The 19,466-nt window shown below is 46.9% G+C and overlaps 1 protein-coding gene across 1 annotated transcript in view; it reads right to left on the bottom strand.

Annotated features, from left to right (window-relative positions):
* The window catches only part of COG3 (component of oligomeric golgi complex 3), a 63,898-nt gene that overhangs the window by 8,425 nt on the left and 36,007 nt on the right, over positions 1-19,466 (bottom strand). Inside the window, exons 12-17 of the mRNA XM_077351028.1 lie at positions 19,001-19,140; positions 17,922-18,082; positions 16,105-16,210; positions 13,086-13,210; positions 10,652-10,741; positions 10,272-10,392 (exon numbers count right to left, since the gene is read on the bottom strand). Of these exons, the coding sequence (XP_077207143.1) occupies positions 10,272-10,392; positions 10,652-10,741; positions 13,086-13,210; positions 16,105-16,210; positions 17,922-18,082; positions 19,001-19,140 (743 nt within the window). The remainder of the gene's footprint in view (positions 1-10,271; positions 10,393-10,651; positions 10,742-13,085; positions 13,211-16,104; positions 16,211-17,921; positions 18,083-19,000; positions 19,141-19,466) is intronic.

Here is a 19,466-nt window from a genome sequence, read left to right as displayed (position 1 = left end):
CCATGAAAGGAGACGACATGTCAAAGGTATTTCAGGCTGTTTTAACAGAGATGGAGGCCCAGGTCACGGGGGTAGTATGCACCTTTGCCAGGTATTTTACTACCTTTGCCAGGTAAGACTACTAGCACCCTGCCTGCCCCCAGACTGCCTGGCCACAGTGATCCATGCGATGGTCCTCTCTAGAAGTTCCATAACTTGCATGTGAAACATCAGCACAAAGAGCAGCCACTGAGGCTATGGCTGAGCAAGCAAAGACCTTCACTGTCAGGGCGATTAACTCAGCTCCTGGCTTTTGTGGCCGAGCATAATGGACAGCTGAAGTGGCCCTCTGTGAGAGACTTCAAATTCTAAATAAGTAAACTCCTTGAAGTAAAATTTCTCTATTAGAAATGCAACTAACAACAACGCATTCCTTGCCGTGACGAAGGGGCGAACTAGCCTATTGTAGAGGTACGACGATGGGTCAAGATTTGATACAGTGGACTGATCTACCCACTCAACCCTGCTTGGATCCAACTCATTTTGAACCTGAAAACACAATAGAAGAAGACCTATTGAACTCCTACTCTGATCTTCCACCTACAGAGCAAAAAGAGATCACTACCAGATTGGAACATCTAAGGCTTAAGCTTTTGAGTACTTCAAAAGGCATGCACTCACAAAGCACAGAATCTCCTCATCAAAACAATGTACCGCCAGCAAGTACATCTGGGTCATCTCAGCCGCTGATCCCAACCTCAATTTTAACAAGTAGAGGGAAGCAAAACGAACCCACTACCAGCACCAATCGGGAGATCTTAGAGGGCACTCTGCCCAATGAAAAATCCAAAAAACCGAGAGAGGAAAGCACTACACTTGCACCATTATGTAATAATGGCTGTGTAGTCCTGGATCCGGAGGGAGATCTGAATAAGATCACAAATGAGCCCTGACAATTAAAGTATTTGTCCTGGAACCTTGGGGGGTGGAAGAACAAGCTCCACGACACTGATTTTTTAAAGTTTCTGCAAATTCATGACATTATTCTCTTGCAGGAAACATGGATCCAGGAACAGGATTTCCTTTCTATTCAGGGCTACAAGGCCTTCTCAGTCCCAGCAACCAAGATACATACAAAGGGACGGGGGCGTGGAGGCCTGGTTACCTTTGTTTCAGTTGATTTAACGGTTGATGTTTTAATCTTAGAAAATAGTCAGTACAATAACTTCCAGGTCCTATTAGTTAAGGGACTTTTCCCCAGAAGATTAATATGTATTAATGTATACATTCCACCTAATAGTAGTAAGAGCCAAGGAGACGATCTCTGGGACTCCCTGGCTGATACCATAGAATCCTTGCTCCTTCACTACCCAAATTCCTATATTATAATGGGTGGTGATTTCAATGCAAGAATAGGCTCTGGGGCAGTTGATGTAGGAGGTAATAAGAGTACTCAAATAGCCACCCATGCCTATCTCTCGGATCGCTCCTCAAAGGACAGGATTGTCAACAAATTTGGCCTCAAACTTTTAAAACTGCTCTCTTTGGCCAATCTACACATTTTGCATGGTACCAGCTTGGATATATCAGGAGGTGCTTATACTTACCTATCAACTTATCGAGCTAGCACGATTGATTACATCACAGTCTCATCTGATTTACTTAACCTAGTAGCCAAGTTTGAGGTTGTTGATAGCTTGTTAAGTGACCACTGCCCACTGAGACTAACACTTAAAACTACTGGCAGTAAAATCTTGAAACCAGTTTCTGAATTAGCAGGTTTACCATGCTCTAGGAGACTCAAATGGTCTGACCAGCTTCAATCCAAATTCTCCCAATTTTTTGCAAACCCAGAAACAGAATCTTTGAGGCATGCTATCCTTCAGTCAGATAATGATGCTATCCAAATCTGGGAAGCGATTACTACTCTCCTAAAGCCGTTTCTTGTTAATAACAGACCAATCAAACTTTCACCATATTCAAATAATGGTTGGTTTGACCAAGAGTGTAAAACTCTCAAAAAATATATAACCCACACCATGAGGAAAGCAAGGAGTAATACTAATGAGTTCTGGATGCCCCAACTTTTGTATTTAAGATCACAATACAAAAAATTAATTAAACAAAAAAAGCTCGAACATGCCAAATCCTTATGGAAAGAATTAGATCGGGCGGTTTCTGAGAAAAATGACTCACGCTTTTGGGCACTAGTCTCCAATAGTTTAAACACCTGGTCCCATCATCTGGAGGCTCAAATACCAGCTAAAGATTGGGCCCTGCATTTTAGCAAGGTCTTTGGAGCCCATTTGGCTTCACCCCCAACAGCCATGTCACATTTACAACATATCCCTCCTGATCTAACAGATCTCCCAGTTTGGCCCACAGTTTCAGAGGCTGAAATCAAAGGACTGATCTCCTCATTGACATCTGGTAAGTCCCCAGGGGAAGATCTGATCCCTACAGATCTTTATAAAGCCTTTCCATCATGGTGGTCTCCTATATTAGCAAAAACCTTCTCGCAAATTAACAATACAGGCCAAATCCCCCCTGGGTGGAAACTTAGCATTGTTGTGCCCATTTACAAAAAAGGGGACAAATCAGCTCCAAATAACTATAGGCCTATTAGTTTGTTGGACATAGCAGCAAAACTGTACAGTAAGTACTTACTGATTAAGCTGGAGGAATGGGCAGATGAAAATCATATTTTATACCCACATCAAGCTGGATTCAGAAAGGGCTTTAGTACTATTGACCAATGTCAGATACTTCAGCAACTGGTCTATTCAGGGATAAATGGCCCTAAGAAAGTGTTGTACGTTGCATTCGTTGACTTGGCCGCAGCTTTTGATTCTATAGACAGGCAGCGCCTATGGCAAAAATTAGCAGACTTGAACATTGATAGGCGGCTCCTATTTCTGCTGCGGGAGTTGCACTTTGACACTTATGCTCAAATTAGAGTGGGAATTTCTGGCTCCCTAACCAACAAAATTCCAACATGCAAGGGCGTCAAGCAGGGATGTGTGTTGGCTCCCCTGCTGTTTAATTTATACATTAACAACATTGTAGAAAGACTCTCTGGCCCACAATTTGTTTCTCCTATACTAGGAGGTCAAAAAATATCTATTTTACTTTATGCAGATGACATGGCCCTAATTTCCCTCACAAAAATTGGAATGCAAAGACTACTACAACAACTTGGTGCTTATTGTAAAGAAGAAGGTCTTAAAATAAACTACGACAAGACAAAAGTAATGGTCTTTAGAAAAAGGGCCAAAAAGTTCTCTTGGAGCATATCTGGAAATTCTGTTAGCCAGTGCAACTCATTTAAATATCTGGGTATCACATTTAGTGAGAGGCTGAATTGGAAACTTCATCTGGACACCATTAGAGCCTCTGCAACACGCCTAGTGGGCACTATTCTGAAGTTTTATTATACAACAGGAGGCTTCCTCATCGATCCAGCCCTCAAATTATACAAGTGCAAGGTTATCCCCCATCTTTTGTATGGAGTAGAGGTCTGGGGATGGAAGGAAAACTTCATACCTAGGCTAGAATCTGTTCAAAATATATTCTTAAGGCGAATTCTAGCCCTACCTAGGGGAACTCCGGCTGTTTTGATGAGGGCAGAAACAGGTCTGCCTTCTCTTAGTGCCCGAGTACATTTGGCAATTTTAAAACAGTGGAAAAACCTCAGGTTAGCCAACATAAACAAATTTAGTCATCAGTCCTTTAATATAATGTTATCTAAGGATCCAGCACGGCATTGCCTTATTAATAGCCTTATTGCACGCTACTCCATCCCCGATGACCTCCTAAATCCTTCAGCTAATAACTCTCACCTTAGAGACTGGATCTTCAAAAGTGATGCCCAGTTAGACAGAATGCAAATTTTGGAAATTAAGACAGCAACATGGTTTAAGCGGTTTAAATATGACCATCGTAGATCCTCTTATCTAATGAAGATCAGTAACCATAATCTCAGAGTAGCTTTTACATCACTTCGATTCGAAACGATGCCTACAGAGGTACTGGCGGGTCGATTTAGCTGTACGCCAAAAAACCAGCGTTTCTGTATTTGTGGTGCACAAGCTCTGGAGGATTTACCCCACTACATCTTTGACTGCTTACTTTATGCTCAACCCAGAGCCAAATTCCTCAATGAGACCTTACGGGGTTCTAACCTTCACTCCGTTGCTGAAAAGATAATCTATCTTTTATCTGACCAGGTTGATGATGTAACATATAAAACCGCCCTATTTGCCTTGGCTGCAAGGAAAATAAGGGCCAATGTTACAACCACTAAGGCAGCCTCTTAACACTCTTGCACTTTGTATGCTGTTTCAGTTTTTTGGTCTTAAATTTTATATTTTTATACAGTTCCTTTTATTCTATTTTACTGTTTGTAAATTTGTATTTTATATTTTGTAAAGGCCTATGGCTATATACAAATAAATGTATCTTATCTATCTATCTATTAGAAATGCAAGTACCTTCTGCATTGAAAACGTAGTCAGAGCTGATTCACAAGGCAGAGGGTGATCAGTATAGGGGCTCCCCCTCCCTTGGGAACTCGAACCAGGCACAGCTCAAAGGAGTCATAACAAACCGATAACAGTCTGGGCTTCAAGGGATGGGAAGATAGGGGGAAACTAGAGGGAACTAAAAGGGAGGAGGTGAGGAATGCATGGGGAGGATGAGATGCATAAAACACAAGGGCAGGAAATCAACCTTGGGGTGTCAAGCATAGGCATTGGGGCACAAAGGCCAGGCTAGCTAACTATAACTTACAGCAAAATATAATCATGGTAGAAACACATGGGAGTGAAATTATAACAGATGATGAATGTGGCAAAAACGTAACACAACTAGGGGGACGGGAATGGTGGCCTAGGATCATTGTTGGAGCAGTCCACAAACACCTAGTTTCTTTAAATGAAACAAAGTCTTCTGGGCCAGATGAACTGCATCCAAGGGTACTAAAATTGCAGATGTCATCTCTGAACCTCTGTCCATTATTTTTGACACTTCTTAGAGAACAGGTGAGGTGCCAGACCATAGAAGGCAGGCAAATGTTGTCCCCATCTTCAAGAAAGGAGGATCCGGGTAATTATCGACCCATCAGTTTGACATCTGTAACTGGCAAAATTTTGGAACAAATAATCAAACACTCGGTCCTTGAGCAGCTGGAATTGAGAGCTGTGATTTCTAAGACTCAGCATGGGTTTCGCAAGAACAAGTCATGTCAGACCAACCTTATCTCTTTTTTCGAGAAAGTGACTACTTTGGTGGATCAGGGGAATGCCATGGACATAGTTTATCTGTAAAGTAAAGCTTTTGATAAGGTTCCACATGATATTCTTGTTGACAAGTTGGTAAAATGTGGTATGGATCCTAATTCTGTCAAGTGGATCAATAACTGGTTGACAAATTGTACCCAGAGGATACTTGTTAATGGTTCAGCATCTTCTTGGAAAAGAGTGACAAGTGGAGTACCCCAAGGATCTGTCCTGGGGTCTGTGTTGTTCAACATATTTATAAATGATTTGGATGAGGGATTAGAGGGGATACTTATTAAATTTGCAGATGATACTAAACTGGGAGGGGTAGCAAACACAACTGAAGACAGCAACAGAATACAGGATGATCTTGATAGGCTCGAGAAGTGGGCTAAACTGAATAAAATGAAGTTCAATAGGGACAAATGTAAAGTTCTGCATTTAGGTAGGAAAAACCAACTACACCAATATAAGATGGGGGAGAATTGTCTTGGCAGTAGCATGTGCGAAAAGGATCTAGGAGTCTTAGTAGACCATACATTGAACATGAGTCAGCAGTGTGACTCGTGGTTAAAAAGGCAAATGGGATTTTGGGCTGTATCAAAGAGAGTATCTTGTCCAGAGGAGCGGTATTTCCTTCAAGCAGCAATACTGCAAGTTCACAGGATGCGGCACCGGAGTGCCTCTGCTTTGGGTAAGGGAGGCCTAAGATGGATTGCACAGTCTCCAATCCACCCACCAAACAAGGAACTCTGGATCCCCCCCCCCCCAATGCCTTGACTTTGCTTCCAGAATTCCCTCCTTCCTTCTGGCAGAGTTACTTGTTACTTGTGATCTTGTCCTTAAGGACTTTCTTTTAACCTTTTTGAGAAGGTAGACAAAAAAATTCTGGAGAGCAACCATCTTTTCTATTTTTCAATGTGGCTAAATCTGTAGAAATTTGGAGACTGAATCCATGAACAGTCAAGACAGATATTTTTAGAAATCTGAAAAACACCTCAGATATTCAGAAAAGTCTGAAATTGTGAAAAATACACGGAAGACTAAAAAAATTAAAAAAAAATAGAAGCAGCACATGTAGCTTTTATTGTTATGTTATTTATACTCTGCCTTTCTCACTGAGGCTCAAGGCAGATTACACAGTTTTAAGAAACCAGGTCCTCAGTGTCAAGCAACCACAACAGTACTGCTAGCCTGCAAGCCTTGGTTTGTCAGCAAAAGAAGGAAGGAGGGGGCAGAGATCTGAATCCCCACTTGTGCCCTGGAAGCTGGCTGAGTGACTTTGGGTTACACATTCTCAGCCTCACCTACCACACATGGTTGCTGTGAGGATGAAACGGAGGAGAATGATGTCACCCACTTCAGGTCCCCAATATGGAGAAAGGTGGGGTATAAACAAATAAATAAAGATAGCTGAGAATGGATGAGGAGTTAAAAGTGGGATGGATAGTGGGTGGGAATGAAAGAAGTAAGCCGGAAACGGGGAAGGTATGGGGCTGCCAGGAGGAGAAAGACGAGGCTATAAGGACTTTCAGTGAAGGGGAAAATAGTAAGGGAGGGGCAACGATTCCCCTTGCAAGTCCCTGTGGATCCCCCACTGGTGTTTCTTAAAAAAATAATTAGGCTATAAAACTGCAAAAAGAATCCCTTGCAAGAGTTTTTGAAGTTCAGTCTAGGGCCAGTCAGTCAGTAACCTTTTACTGGCATAAAATAGGTATAAAACATATAAAAATAGGGTTTAAAATTTGGGGTTACATAACCGAACAGATCTTTAAATGATTAAATAAACTATAAAAGATAAAATACAAGGTAGGCAGCATATTATAAAAGCATCTTAGTTAAAACACTGGCAACTAAAAAGAGAGCCAGTTTGGTGTAGTGGTTAGGAGTGCGGACTTCGAACCTGGCATGCCAGGTTCGATTCTGCACTCCCCCACATGCAACCAGCTGGGTGACCTTGGGCTCGCCACGGCACTGATAAAGCTGTTCTGACCGAGCAGTGATATCAGGGCTCTCTCAGCCTCACCCACCCCACAGGGTGTCTGTTGTGGGGAGAGGAATGGGAAGGCGATTGTAAGCTGCTTTGAGCCTCCTTCGGGTAGGGAAAAGCGGCATCTAAGAACCAACTCTTCTTCTTCTTCTTCTTCTACCTCTGGGTCTTTGTCAGAGAGCAGAAATTGCAAGGCCATAGACTTACTTACAGAAGGCTTGTTTCCCAGCAAAGCAACAAAGCTGTCATCCCGACACTGCTCATATAAGGGGCAATCTAACCAAATGTGTGAGACCGAGTCAGGGCAGCCAGAACCACACGGACAGAGTCTCGCATGGTATGGGATACGGTGGAATCTTCCCTCTAAGACCTTTGAGGGGAAAGCATTCATTCATGCCAGGAGAAAAGCTTTTCTCAGGGGTAGGACATCAAGAAGATGCAAATATGTAGACATATTTCTCTGCATAGTGATGCCAAAGAATGCTGGTGAGCAGACTCGAGGCTGGGTAGGTATGAGTTCTTGCTGCTCATGGTCTAGTATTCTCTGTTTAATAATCCGGAAGATACATTTTTCTTCCAGAGGTAGTAGGGAGTTCAGATCGATGCCAATGGAGGCTAATTTTTGTTCAACAGCCTGGAACCATCGGAATTTAAGAGGGTCACTTTTTAGACAAGTTAAAAGGCTGCCAGTTTCTACTCTAAAATCGAGTCTGACCCAAAATTTAAAAGTAGCTATCCAGGCCCTTGTCTCTACCCTAATTTGGCCAAATTCTGCGCAAATGGCATGAAAGGAGACACAATTGGACACCCCTGCAGTCTAGGGCAATGCCTTATGCTGTTGTTCATTTACACATTTACTCCACAGGTCCGGTTAAAATTGTGCTTTCATTTATTATCACAAATGGTTTTATATAAGCCTCTCTTGCATCCGTGGAAATCTAAATTTGAGAATGCCCACCTCTTGGCACTTTGGTTACTTACCTTTTCACTGATTACCAGGCTGCCATAAATATTTATTCCTTTAAGAAATACGCAGAACAATTTTTATGCCAGCCAGAGCAAGACACCACCAGGACAAATTTACCTGTCAACCTCTTGCTAACTAGAAACCACCTTACAACATGGAGAGCGTCTCGTCCATGTTCAGCTGCACCAAGGCAAGGGTTAGGAAGAGCCACAAGGTTTCCACAGTGAGAATGTTAGCCTAGGAGGGGACAAGCAAGACGCAGCAAAGGAAATGCGGAAGCAGAATCCCTCAATTCCACCCGTATTCTGAAGCACAGGCCCCTGTGCTCTCTGGGCACCCGTCGCTTCACAAATATTGCATACAACTCAAAAATTAGATTAAAAAAAAAACTATGTGCATTGCAAAGCAGTCTGGCTAAGTCAACTATGTAAAAAAGGTATCTCCGTCCTCTGAGGAAAACTTTCACGTGTTTTTCTACAACGATATAGGCTTGATATCAGGAAAAAAATGTTCACAGTCAGAGTAGTCCAGCAGTGGAATAGGCTGCCTAAGGAGGTGGTGAGCTCCCCCTCACTGGCAGTCTTCAAGCAAAGGTTGGATACACACTTTTCTTGGATGCTTTAGGATGCTTAGGGCTGATCCTGCGTTGAGCAGGGGGTTGGACTAGATGGCCTGTGTGGCCCCTTCCAACTCTATGATTCTGTGATTCTGTGTTCAAGTCCAGTTATTAAGTAGGAGGAAAAGATGCTCTGCTAGGCAAGCAGGCATTTCAGCCAGTTCAAATAGCAAAGATTTCTCACTGCCCGATGGAAGAACAACGTTTTCTGCAGTTCTCCACTCCCACCACGTTATCCCTCCCCAGGGTGTTCCCAGCAGTTCAATGACTCTCAGGGATGTGAAACATATGCTAATCAAAAGGGCCCCTCTAAGCAAACTGCATATGACCTGTACTGTCCTTTAGAGCAGTGGTTCTCAACCTACCTGATGGCATGACCCCCTCTGAGTTGCCAAGGCCAGGCTGCTGCACCTCGGAGACCCAAAGGGAAGGTCGGAGGGTTGTGAGCTCCACTGCGCTGGCGATCACGGAAGCCCACGGCGGGCAGTGCTGCAGAAAGGAGGGGTGGCGCTGGCACACCAGCCGGCGCCCGCACGCAAGCACAGAGCTCTGCATCGGCATGAGGGTGCTGGCTGGTGCGCCGCTGGCACCTTTCCCCTCCACAGCGCTGGCTGCCTTGGGCTTCCAGGATCACCAAAGCAGCCGGAGCACGCAACCCTCACACCATTAGGATTGGGGTGGTGGGGACCCCTGGGAAAAGGGTCGGGAACCACTGCATCTTTAACCCTTATTTGTCTGAAAGCGTCTCGCCATCAGCTCACGGTGCCAACTGGACCAAAGTCTCCGAAGGTCTGCTTAGGCCATGGTGCCCATGGGCATCAAAACACCCAGCAAGTGCGTTTAGAAAGGGGGTGAGGGGAGGTAAAAATCTTGTCCGGCACAACTTCTGACCGGCTGTGCAGGTTTTGACAGCACTGCTTTGCCAGCACAGGAGTCTTCACTGTGTCCGCAAGAAGATACTGTGTTCATTTTAGAAGTCATCTTGCTAAGCGGAGCTTAGAGATAACAGCAGAGTGGTGCCCCTCCTCCCCCCTGGCCTTTGGCAGCCGGTGCCACCTCCTGCAGCAGAATTCCGAAGGTGCCCAGATGGTCAAAAATTGGGGGACTCCCAGCACAGACAACGGGGTGCCAGCCCCATTGAACAGCACCTGCCGCTCCTGCCCTCCCGTCCCTCCTGGCTCTTAGAGGCCAATGCTCACGTGACCCTGTCAGCACATTTAGGCAATCTGAAGCAGAAAGAGGGAGCTGGCAAAGGGAAAGCCATAATAATGTCTGTTGGAAACTCTGATCTAGCTCCCTGCAGATATAGAAACGGGATTCCAGGGCATTAGTCTGTATGCGGAAGCATGCGAGTGACTGCAGGTGAACATAAACACAATTCCATGGCTGCCTTGTCCAGGGGAGGGGCAAACCCTCCCCCCGTGACCAGCCAGCAGTCGGTACCTCTAGTTCTCTTAAGGTCCAGGGAAATTTCCTTAATGGTGAATTCAGTGTGGAAAGGAGCAATTTGCTCACGAAGAATCAAAAGGTGCTTTATTAAGAAAAGCTGACCATCAACTTGGCCCTAAATTGTAACAGAAACAAAGTATTAATGCTGAGAGAAACATAACCTGGCGGGAAGGGTGGAGAAAAACAGGAGGACTGCAAACATTTGCCGGTTCTCCCGGCCTGGCTGGATCTTTCGCTTGCTGCTTTGCAGAAGCAGGGTCTGCACTCCACTCCAGCCAGCAGCTACTGAGCACAGCCCCTTGGCCAGGTGACTGTATTTCCAGCATTGCAAATCCCCATGCCCCACCGCGCCTATCCTTGGAGAGACAACTGACCTTGTTTTTCCCAATGGCCTCTGAAGCCACCAGCAGGGACTGGATGCAGGCCGACAAGGCTTCCTGGGAGAGTCCCTGGAACACGGCCCTCTAAAGCAGAGGAAAGAGGAGAACCTTCCGTAAAAAGACTGGCCCTAAGCCTGACAATTTCCCTCCCACGTCTCTGTAGATGAGTCCTACAGATTACAGCTGTCAGCTCTCAATTTGCAAGCTTATTTGCCATTCAAATAAAGCCTTGCTGCTTGTGTTTCCCAACCCCCCCCCCCCCCGAATTTCTGTTTTGAAAGACAAGAGAAGATCTGTACATCAGCTATAACTTAGAGGAAACAATAATGTCCCCGAACTGGGCACACCAACACATGGAGCGGCCTCCCACTGAATCAGACCCTTGGGTCACCCAGGCCAGGACTGCCTGCTCAGACTGGCAGCAGGTCTTTTAAATTCATCCTGGGAGTGGGGGAAGCTGACTGGAGCTGGGGGGGGGGGTCCCTGGTTCAGGACGAGGCAGTCTAGACATAGGCCTAGGCAAACACTCGGGAGGAAGGGGAGGCTGAAAGAGGATCTGAAAGGTAGAGGGCAGGCAACTGTTCCTGTTGGCGGCCAAGGAGAGGACCTGCAGTAATGGCTTTAATCTACATGTATTTATTTATTTATTATATTTGTATACTGCCCTCCCCGAAGGCTCAGGGCGGTTCACATGAAACAGTACAGATAACTTAGATTAACAATGAAAAATGACAAGAAACAACAAGAAAAATTAAACCTTAAAGTAACTCATAGTGATAGTCCAGTGGGTTGGGTGGAACTGCAGTGGGTGCCATAGGAGGGGGCTCAGGAGGAGGGCCCTTGGGAAGGGATGGTACAGGTCGACCTGAACCAAATGCCTGGTGGAGGAGCTCCCTTTTGCAGGCCCTGCAGAACTGTTTAAACCCCGCCAGGCCCCTGATCTCCTCTGGAAGCTCGTTCCACCAGGTGGGGGCCAGGATATTCTGGCCCTGGTTGAGGCCAAGAGAGCTTCCCTGGGGCCAGGGATCACCAGAAAGTTGGAACTGCTAGGGCGTAAGGCTCTTCGGGGGGTGTAAGCAGAGAGGCAATCCCTCAGGTACACTGGGTCCAGAACGTGTATGACCTTGAAGGTGATAATCAAGACCTTAAGTCTGATCTGGAATTCAATGTATCAGCTAGCTATTGGGGGGGGGGGGTTCACAGATTAGTTCAGCAGTGGAAGGGGCTGCCTAAGGAGGTGGGGAGCTCCCCCTCACTGGCCGTCTTTAACAGCGGCAGGACATTTTTGGTTCATGGATGCTTTAGGCTGCTCCTGCATTGAGCAGAGTGCTGAGCTGCTCCTGCATTGATGCAGACTAGCTGGCTGTATGGCTGCATGATTTTATGCCCACTCTGAGTGCAAGAATGCAGCACTGTGGTATGACCTGGATGAACTCCAGGAGCAAATGGCAGAGGTGCTGGTGGTGGCTGAAGGAAGTGGGGGACAGGCCAACCTACTAGTCAACCAAGGCCAGGGACCAGACTAACCAGTCCTACAATCCGATCAACCAATCCCACTGCCGTCCCCACTCACTACCCCCTGTATCATCCATGTCAGCCCAGGGGGAAGTCAGCAATCTCCCAAAATCTGAAGGTTGTTTTTGATGGGACCAAAGCGTCATCACTCAAGTGTCGGCCTTCCTGTGAGGGCAGGGAGCAGCTTTTGAGTTGGACACCAGCCAAGCCTGTTACATGGCAGCATGGCTGGAGGGTGGGACGGCCAAGTGGCCAGTCAGTGTGTTCAAGGCCAAGCAGAGTTAACGGACTCAGTGCTTACCCCGCAGCAGCTGGGGCTTCTGGCGGTGACTCAAAGCCAGGCCAAGAGAAAGAGAGCCTGGAGCCACCAGCACCAGCGCCTGCTTCGGGGGTGGGGCTGTGCTAGCTTCCAAAGGATTATTAAGTCGCTTTGGAAAAGGATGCGGAGTTAAAGACTCTAGGTACTGAAATGCAGGAGATGGGTCTCTTACAGGGAGTCACCCCTATGTGCCAGTGCAGGCAAGACAACAAATTTTGCCATTGTGTCATGATGGCAAAGTGGCAGAGCACTTTGGCCATGTAAAAACATTACATTTGGTCAGATGGCAATTTTGGTGGCCCAGCCTAAGAAAAGGTGGAGAGCAATATGAACAAGGCTGTGCCATGTCTAAATGGGCCAGATGTCAAACTGTTGCAGCCCCTGGACACCCCAATTTCTTCCAATCAGTGTAGCCTGGATAAGGAGCTCCTACAAGGAACTCAGAACACTTTCCAAAATATTTTTAACCCAAACACAAAGACCTCAGAAAGCAAAAAAAAAAATCAACTCAAACATTTCTCTTCTAAGTGACCATAATCTTTCAACCTGGGAACAGAGGATGAATGGCACAGGCAGGAGACAAAAGGCACATACATCAATGCATCGGTAAAGCTTGGAGAGACACACGAGTGTCCTTCTGACAGTGGGGTACCACATGCCGTGGAGATCGGCTGGCGAGATCGTGGTGTGAGTTCTGGGATGGCAGGATTCTGGTGCATCTAGAATACAAAATGGGACACCAAATGCTTGATCCTGATCCTTTATGGCCACCCTTCACTATGAGCTGTTCTCCTGTTTTAGGCTGATGCAACTCCCAGTGATAAGAGCCCCTGCTGACAGCCTTGATTTCCGACAAGCTGCATTCTATAGACAGATGGTGGGTGCCCCCAACTGTGGCTCTTTCCCTGCCAGGTGCACAGGAATTTGTCAAATTTGGGTGGAGACAAGGGCCTTTAAAGTTTGGTATACTCTGTTTTAGATCAGAAAATGACCCTTTTAAATTTTGGTGGTTCCAGTTTATTAAACAAAAATTAGCCCACATAGGCACTGATTTTGATTCCTTATTACCTTTGGAAGAAAGATGCATTTATCAGATTATTAGGCAGAGAATATTAGACCCCGGCCCATTAGAACTGATGTCCACTCAGCCCTGGGCTTGCTCTCCAGTGTCTTTTGGTATCTCTCTACAGGGGGACTCTGTGTATTTTCATTCACGCAACGCTCCATTCCAAAGAAGAGCTTTCTTTCTTGCACGGATGAATGCTTTCCACTCAAAGGTCCTCGAGGGCAGGTTTCATCACATTCTGTGTCATGAGAGGCTGGTCCAGGTGGGTCTGGCAGCCCTGACTCTATCTCACCTGTTTTGCTCAATTGCCCCTTACATGGGAGATGCTAGGATGGCAGTTTTAATGCCCTGCTGAGAACAATATCTTTTGTTAAAAGACTTGTTAATGAGTCTGACCCTGCATTTCTTAATCACTGATAAATAAACAATAATAGTTACATCTGAATCTTTATTTATTTATTATATTTCTGTACCGCCCTCCCCGGAGGCTGGAGTCTTAGCTAAGATGTTCCTATAAAGTGTAATTCATCTTGTATTTTATATTTTACTAGAAACGAAGCCCGCTGTAGCTGAAATGCAGCGGGCGCTAGAGCAGGGGTCCTCCAGATGTTCATGCTGGCAAATGCTGGCAGGGGCTCATGGGAATTGTAGTCCATGGGCATCTGGAGGACCACAGGTTGACTACCCCTGCGCAAGAGCCTAGGGAAGAATAAGGGAAGAAAGGAAGGTTGAAGAGGGAAGGAGGGATGGGAGTGAGAAAGGAGGGAAAGGCACCCCTGGGTGGGTGAAGGGATGCATGGAAGGAAGAGAGGAAGGAAGGCAGGAAGTGTGTTAGAGAGGAAGGGGGAAAGAGAGCAAGTGGGAGGGAGAAAGAGAAGGCTCTTGGGCAGGGGGGGCGGTGCGGCCTTCTGCCGGCCCCAGTAGCTCCCTAGCAGCATCGAGGACGCTGCAAGGGAGTGGCTGGGCCCGGCAGAAGGCTCTTTGTGGCAGTGGGGGGTGGGGCAGCCTTCTGGCGGCCTCAGGGGCACCCTCACAGCATCCTGGACGCAGCGAAGGTGGCTTGAGGCCAGCAGAAGGCTCCCGAGCAAGGGCCCTGGGGCGGGAAAGGAGCAAGGAGGCTGCGTCCTTGATACGGCCTCCCTGCTCCTTTCCCCAGTGGGAGGAGAACCCGGGTGGAGGACTCACTGCGTGGCCCTCCTTCTGTGTCTGCGCGGTGAGTCCTTGGCGAGGCTGGGCCAAGCAGCCAATTGGACAGAGCCCGCCCTTTCTCCTCCCACATTGCCCTTACCCTTTTATTTAATACCGCGGGAGCGGCTACAGATGGCTTGTTTGACCATTTTATGGGTTGTTTTGTTTTTTAATCCCATGGCCTATCCTTATCATCTGTATCTTTTTTTGCTGCATTTACATATGTTACATGCCAATTAAAGGTTACTGACACTGATTTCCAATTCAATAGCAAAAGACAAAAAGGCCTGGACATCAGGAGAGCAACCAGGGTGAGGGAAGATGGCTGCATTTGAGACACTTTTTAGATGGGTAGAGAACATAGGACATTCTAGAGGCCATAACAGCGATAAATTGTCCATGGACATCTGGAGGACCACAGGTTGACTACCCCTGGTCTACTGTATCAGACCTTAACACAGCTTTTCTCAACCTTTTTTTCTGTTGAGAAACCACTGAAAAATTCTTCAGGCTTTGAGAAACCCCAGGGGTGGTGTGATCATGCAGAATATGGTTGACAAGCATAGTTGTGTCCGTGCCCTCCTGGGGCCCCTCCCCTCCCCACCCCCTCCAGGCCCATCACTGGCCGGGGAGGGACGGACATGACCATTGACGGCCATATCACCCAATACATATTTTCAAAATTAAAAATATACAATCAATTAACTCCCATCCATTCAGGGAACCCTTCCAGGGCCACCAAGAAATCCCGGGGTTTCACAAAACCCTGGCTAAGAAAGTCTTCCTTAATATCATGGCCTGGAAAACCTGCCTTCTACCCTTTTCAAATTTTCTAGCATTCAGCCTGATGAAGCATTCTTGAAAGCTCATCCAATCATTTTGTGTCAATTTGGTTGGTTCTAACAGAAGGCGTTACACAGAATTTGTCCTTATTGGGGGGGGGGGCAAAATTGTAATCAGAAATAATAGAAAATCATACTGAACTGTCAGAAATCAACTAACAGTTAAGGCAGTTTTACAAAGCAGTTTGCCACGGCAGCTAAAAAACGAACTCATGGGAGGAAGTCTGTCACGCATTGGTCCCAGACATGCCCCATGTTGGCTTCCCCAAGCTGCCTTCTGCGCAGTCCGCCCGGGCAGCTCTTAGGGGCAGTACTGCCTATGCCAAGGGGCAGCCCTGCTCCAAGCAGAGTTCTTTCACAACCATTAGTTACCCGGTAATTATTAACGGGCTTGCGCCTGGGACCTCCTGCCTGCCAGGCGGATGCTCTACCACTGAGCTGCAGCCCCAGTTGGCCACAGCAAAATACATCAGCTCGTTCTCACAGGTACAAAATACCTTATGTTAGAAACACACACCAGGTTTCACCACATTGCAGCTCTCTGGTTCTTCCAGCTTCACATCTGAAAACGAACCATCTGTAGGCAACCTCTTCTCTTCTTCTTTCAAGCTCTGTGCTATTTGCTGCAGGCAAAATCCAGTTTGGGGAGAAAACACCCTTTAAAGACAGTTTGCACCGCTGACCTGAGTGCTGACATTAGCTGCTTTGGGCACCATTTCTCCAGGAGGATGAGGCAGGGTGGAAGTGACTGACATGGGAGTTTAAGAGCAAAAGGCAAACGAGAAGCAGCACAGACGTTTTCTGAAAAGATTAAGCAATATGCTGCTGGCTCTGGTGCAAATTTTCTTCTTGCTCTGGAGTTTCTGCACAAGCAGAAGGGCAAGAAGAAGATCGAGTCAAACTTGCCAAACCCCGCTTGTGTTGCTGCAAGGGATTTCGGGGGACTGTTATACGTAGGGAGGGAAGCACTATGCGCTGCACAAGCCCTTATGCCAGTGGAACTGTGCCAAGACCACTGATGTTTCTGATTGTGCACCGCTGGAGCCAAGCCACAGTCTTCAGTAATCCCTCGGGAAGTGTGCTGCACTCAAAGGTGTATGCTTTGAATAAAACTCTGCTGGTCCTAAAGGTGCCCTGGACTCAAAGGGTTTGTCCACAAAGGCAACCAACAGGGTCTTGGTATCATAGAATCATAGAGTTGGAAGGGGCCATGAAGGCCATCTAGTCCAACCCCCTGCTCAACGCAGGCTCAGCCCAAAGCATCCTGGTATGCCAGGATGAAACCCAACTAACTATGAAGGCAACCAGGAGCTCCCTTTCGTCCCAAAATGGGTCCCAGAGTACTGTGGCGGGATCCAACATGCTGGGGGGGGGGGTAAAGGACTCCTCTAACTTTGCAGCATGTCCCTGGGCAGTACATAGTGGCGAGGCTCAGGACAGCCGTGCTCCCCCATTCACCGCCCTCTGAGCTCTGCTTTCCTCAGGTCTTGTGAGACACTCTCTCCGTTCAAGACTGCAGCACAAGGAATGCCAAGAGCAGCAGGTGGCTACTCCTTGGGGAGGGACTTGGTCTTGCTTGCCCATTTGGTTCTTTAGCTGACTTCTCTTCTCAGTGAAAATGAAAACTGGCAGCTGCCAGTAATAAGGGAACCACTCACATCCCCACCCCACGCTTTCGTCTGCCTGCAAAGCAACCATGAAAAAGCCTCCATACTGGAATGTGGCCGACCACCGCCCAGAAGGCACCTGAAGTCGCTGCCCACAACTCAAATGAACCACCGTGATGTTATCACATGACTCCGGTGCCACTGCTTTAGGCCCTCTGGGGCCAGCCACGGGATCACCCTCACCATGCCTCCTTCCCCAACTCAGTCTCCAGGGGCAAGCTTGTGGTGAGAGACATCTACGTGCTGGCAACGTGCACAAAACAGGGAGACTGCTCTTTTCAGACTTCACTATTGTATAACTCTGAGGTCCCCAAAGGGGCACACACAGGTACCTTTCCTGGCACCCACCATGTATTTTCAAAAAGTGGGTGGGGTTTTTGCTCAGCAGGGAATCGGATGGGCCATCTGAGATTTGATTGGCTGTTCAGATTATTAAAAGCGCTGCTTCAGCAGTAGCTGCCACCACAGCACAAAAATCTCCACTGCCCAGAACATTTAAGAATTACTCTGGGAGCTTGATTTCACTCCCTAGCTCTGTGTGGCAGCCGTTCTGTGACTGCACCTGCCACTTGGGGCCAGAATTCCAAAGGTGCCATCGGACTCAAAAAGGTGGGGTAAAAGGTTCCACTGCTGTTCCCCCGGCAACCAGAGATGCCAAATGCCTCACCTCCATCATTTCCAGCTTGGCAGGGTAGGCCAGATCCCCTGGGGCCGGCTTGTAGCCCGCAATGTCAGTTTGAATGTAGATGTGCGTCCTATAGACCAGGCGCTCTTGAACGTCCTCCAACATCTGCTCGACCACAGCAGCAAAAGCCACCAGCTGTTCCGCTACCAAGAAAAGGGACGCTACCATTAACGCCTTCTCTCGTGGCTCTGCCAGAGCTGTGTTTATGAAAGGGTACAACACCCATTCAAGTAACTCTCATCCAGGCTGCAACAATTCACTGAGAACTGTCAAATTTACAAATCACACTTTGCTGTCATTACAAACTTAGGTGACACCACTTAACTCTAACCGAAATCCCATGGCGTCAGCTACCACCTCTGTGTGGGCGGAGCTAGGTGGGGCTCCTGGTTTACAGGGCTTCTGATTGGCTGTGCATAGCTTTGGTAGCAACTGTCCCCACAATGTTGGCTTTATGTTCTCACATGGCCCCTGTCCCATGCACTTCAGCTTGCTGTGTGTTTGTGTGTGAATCTGCCTCCTGTGGCAACCCTTTGTGTGAGTTCTCCTTTGGTGGCTCTTTTGTGTTTGTGCACACCACCTGGTGTCAGAATGCCAAAGGCAGCCACGGCCTGAAAAACACAGTCTGAATGAGATTCATTCTGCTATTGTTAGTTGGTTTATGAGTCACGGTTAGCCTTAATTATGGTTCTCAATGATGTACAAATGCAGACATTCTTGGAAGCTTCTTCCTTGGGTGTGAGAAGTCAGCATTTTGAGAAACCACAATGTGAATGAAGCCGTTCTAGTGAACAATGCCTTGCATCTTCATGTTCCACTGAGCCAAGGGGGGACATTCCTTCCAAACAGTGTGTGCATGTGCTACATTTCACCTCTATCTTTTGTTTTGTTGGTCAAGCAAGAACTTACCAAAACTGGGCATAGGTGAGTTGATACAATATAAATAGTTTTTATCCTCATTAATTTCAAAATGTAAAAGAATATTTAAAACAAAATAGGCAAGGAGAGTGCAGATGTAAGCAGAGGCTGTGTCCTTCTCTGGATCCTGTCTTGATACCTACCGTTGTTTTGCACATGATCTTCAAGCATTTCGTTTTTCAGAATCCCACAGAGCTCCGACAATGTTTCCAAGTGAATTACATGGATGATCAGTGGCCTGAAGACATCGTATAGGGACAGACACAACTTCTCTAAAAGTCCACTGCAAGACAGAAAAAGAAGGGGGAAGAAAGAGTTCCACCCCCATGAACAGTTATTTGGGCTGACAAGCCTGCTGGGAGGACTCCAGGCTCCCCAAATAATCCACACCCCAGCCCACCATCACATGCAGCCTGGGCCACGTGGGGAACAACACTCATGTCAGGAGCCTGAGTGCTGACCCAAACACTCCACAATATCTACAGCTGCCACTTTATTGAAGACCAAATTATCAATTAGCTTGCATATTACTAACTAGCAAAGTTAGCCAATTGAAGACATAATAATAATTGATTAAAGCTGCATTTGTAAAGACTTTTCTGAAGATAA

The sequence above is a fragment of the Paroedura picta genome, chromosome 8 (assembly GCF_049243985.1).
Source record: "Paroedura picta isolate Pp20150507F chromosome 8, Ppicta_v3.0, whole genome shotgun sequence".
In the NCBI taxonomy this organism is placed as follows: domain Eukaryota; kingdom Metazoa; phylum Chordata; class Lepidosauria; order Squamata; family Gekkonidae; genus Paroedura; species Paroedura picta.
The sequence above is the reverse complement of the archived record's forward strand: the minus strand, read 5'-3'. Positions and strand labels throughout refer to the sequence as shown.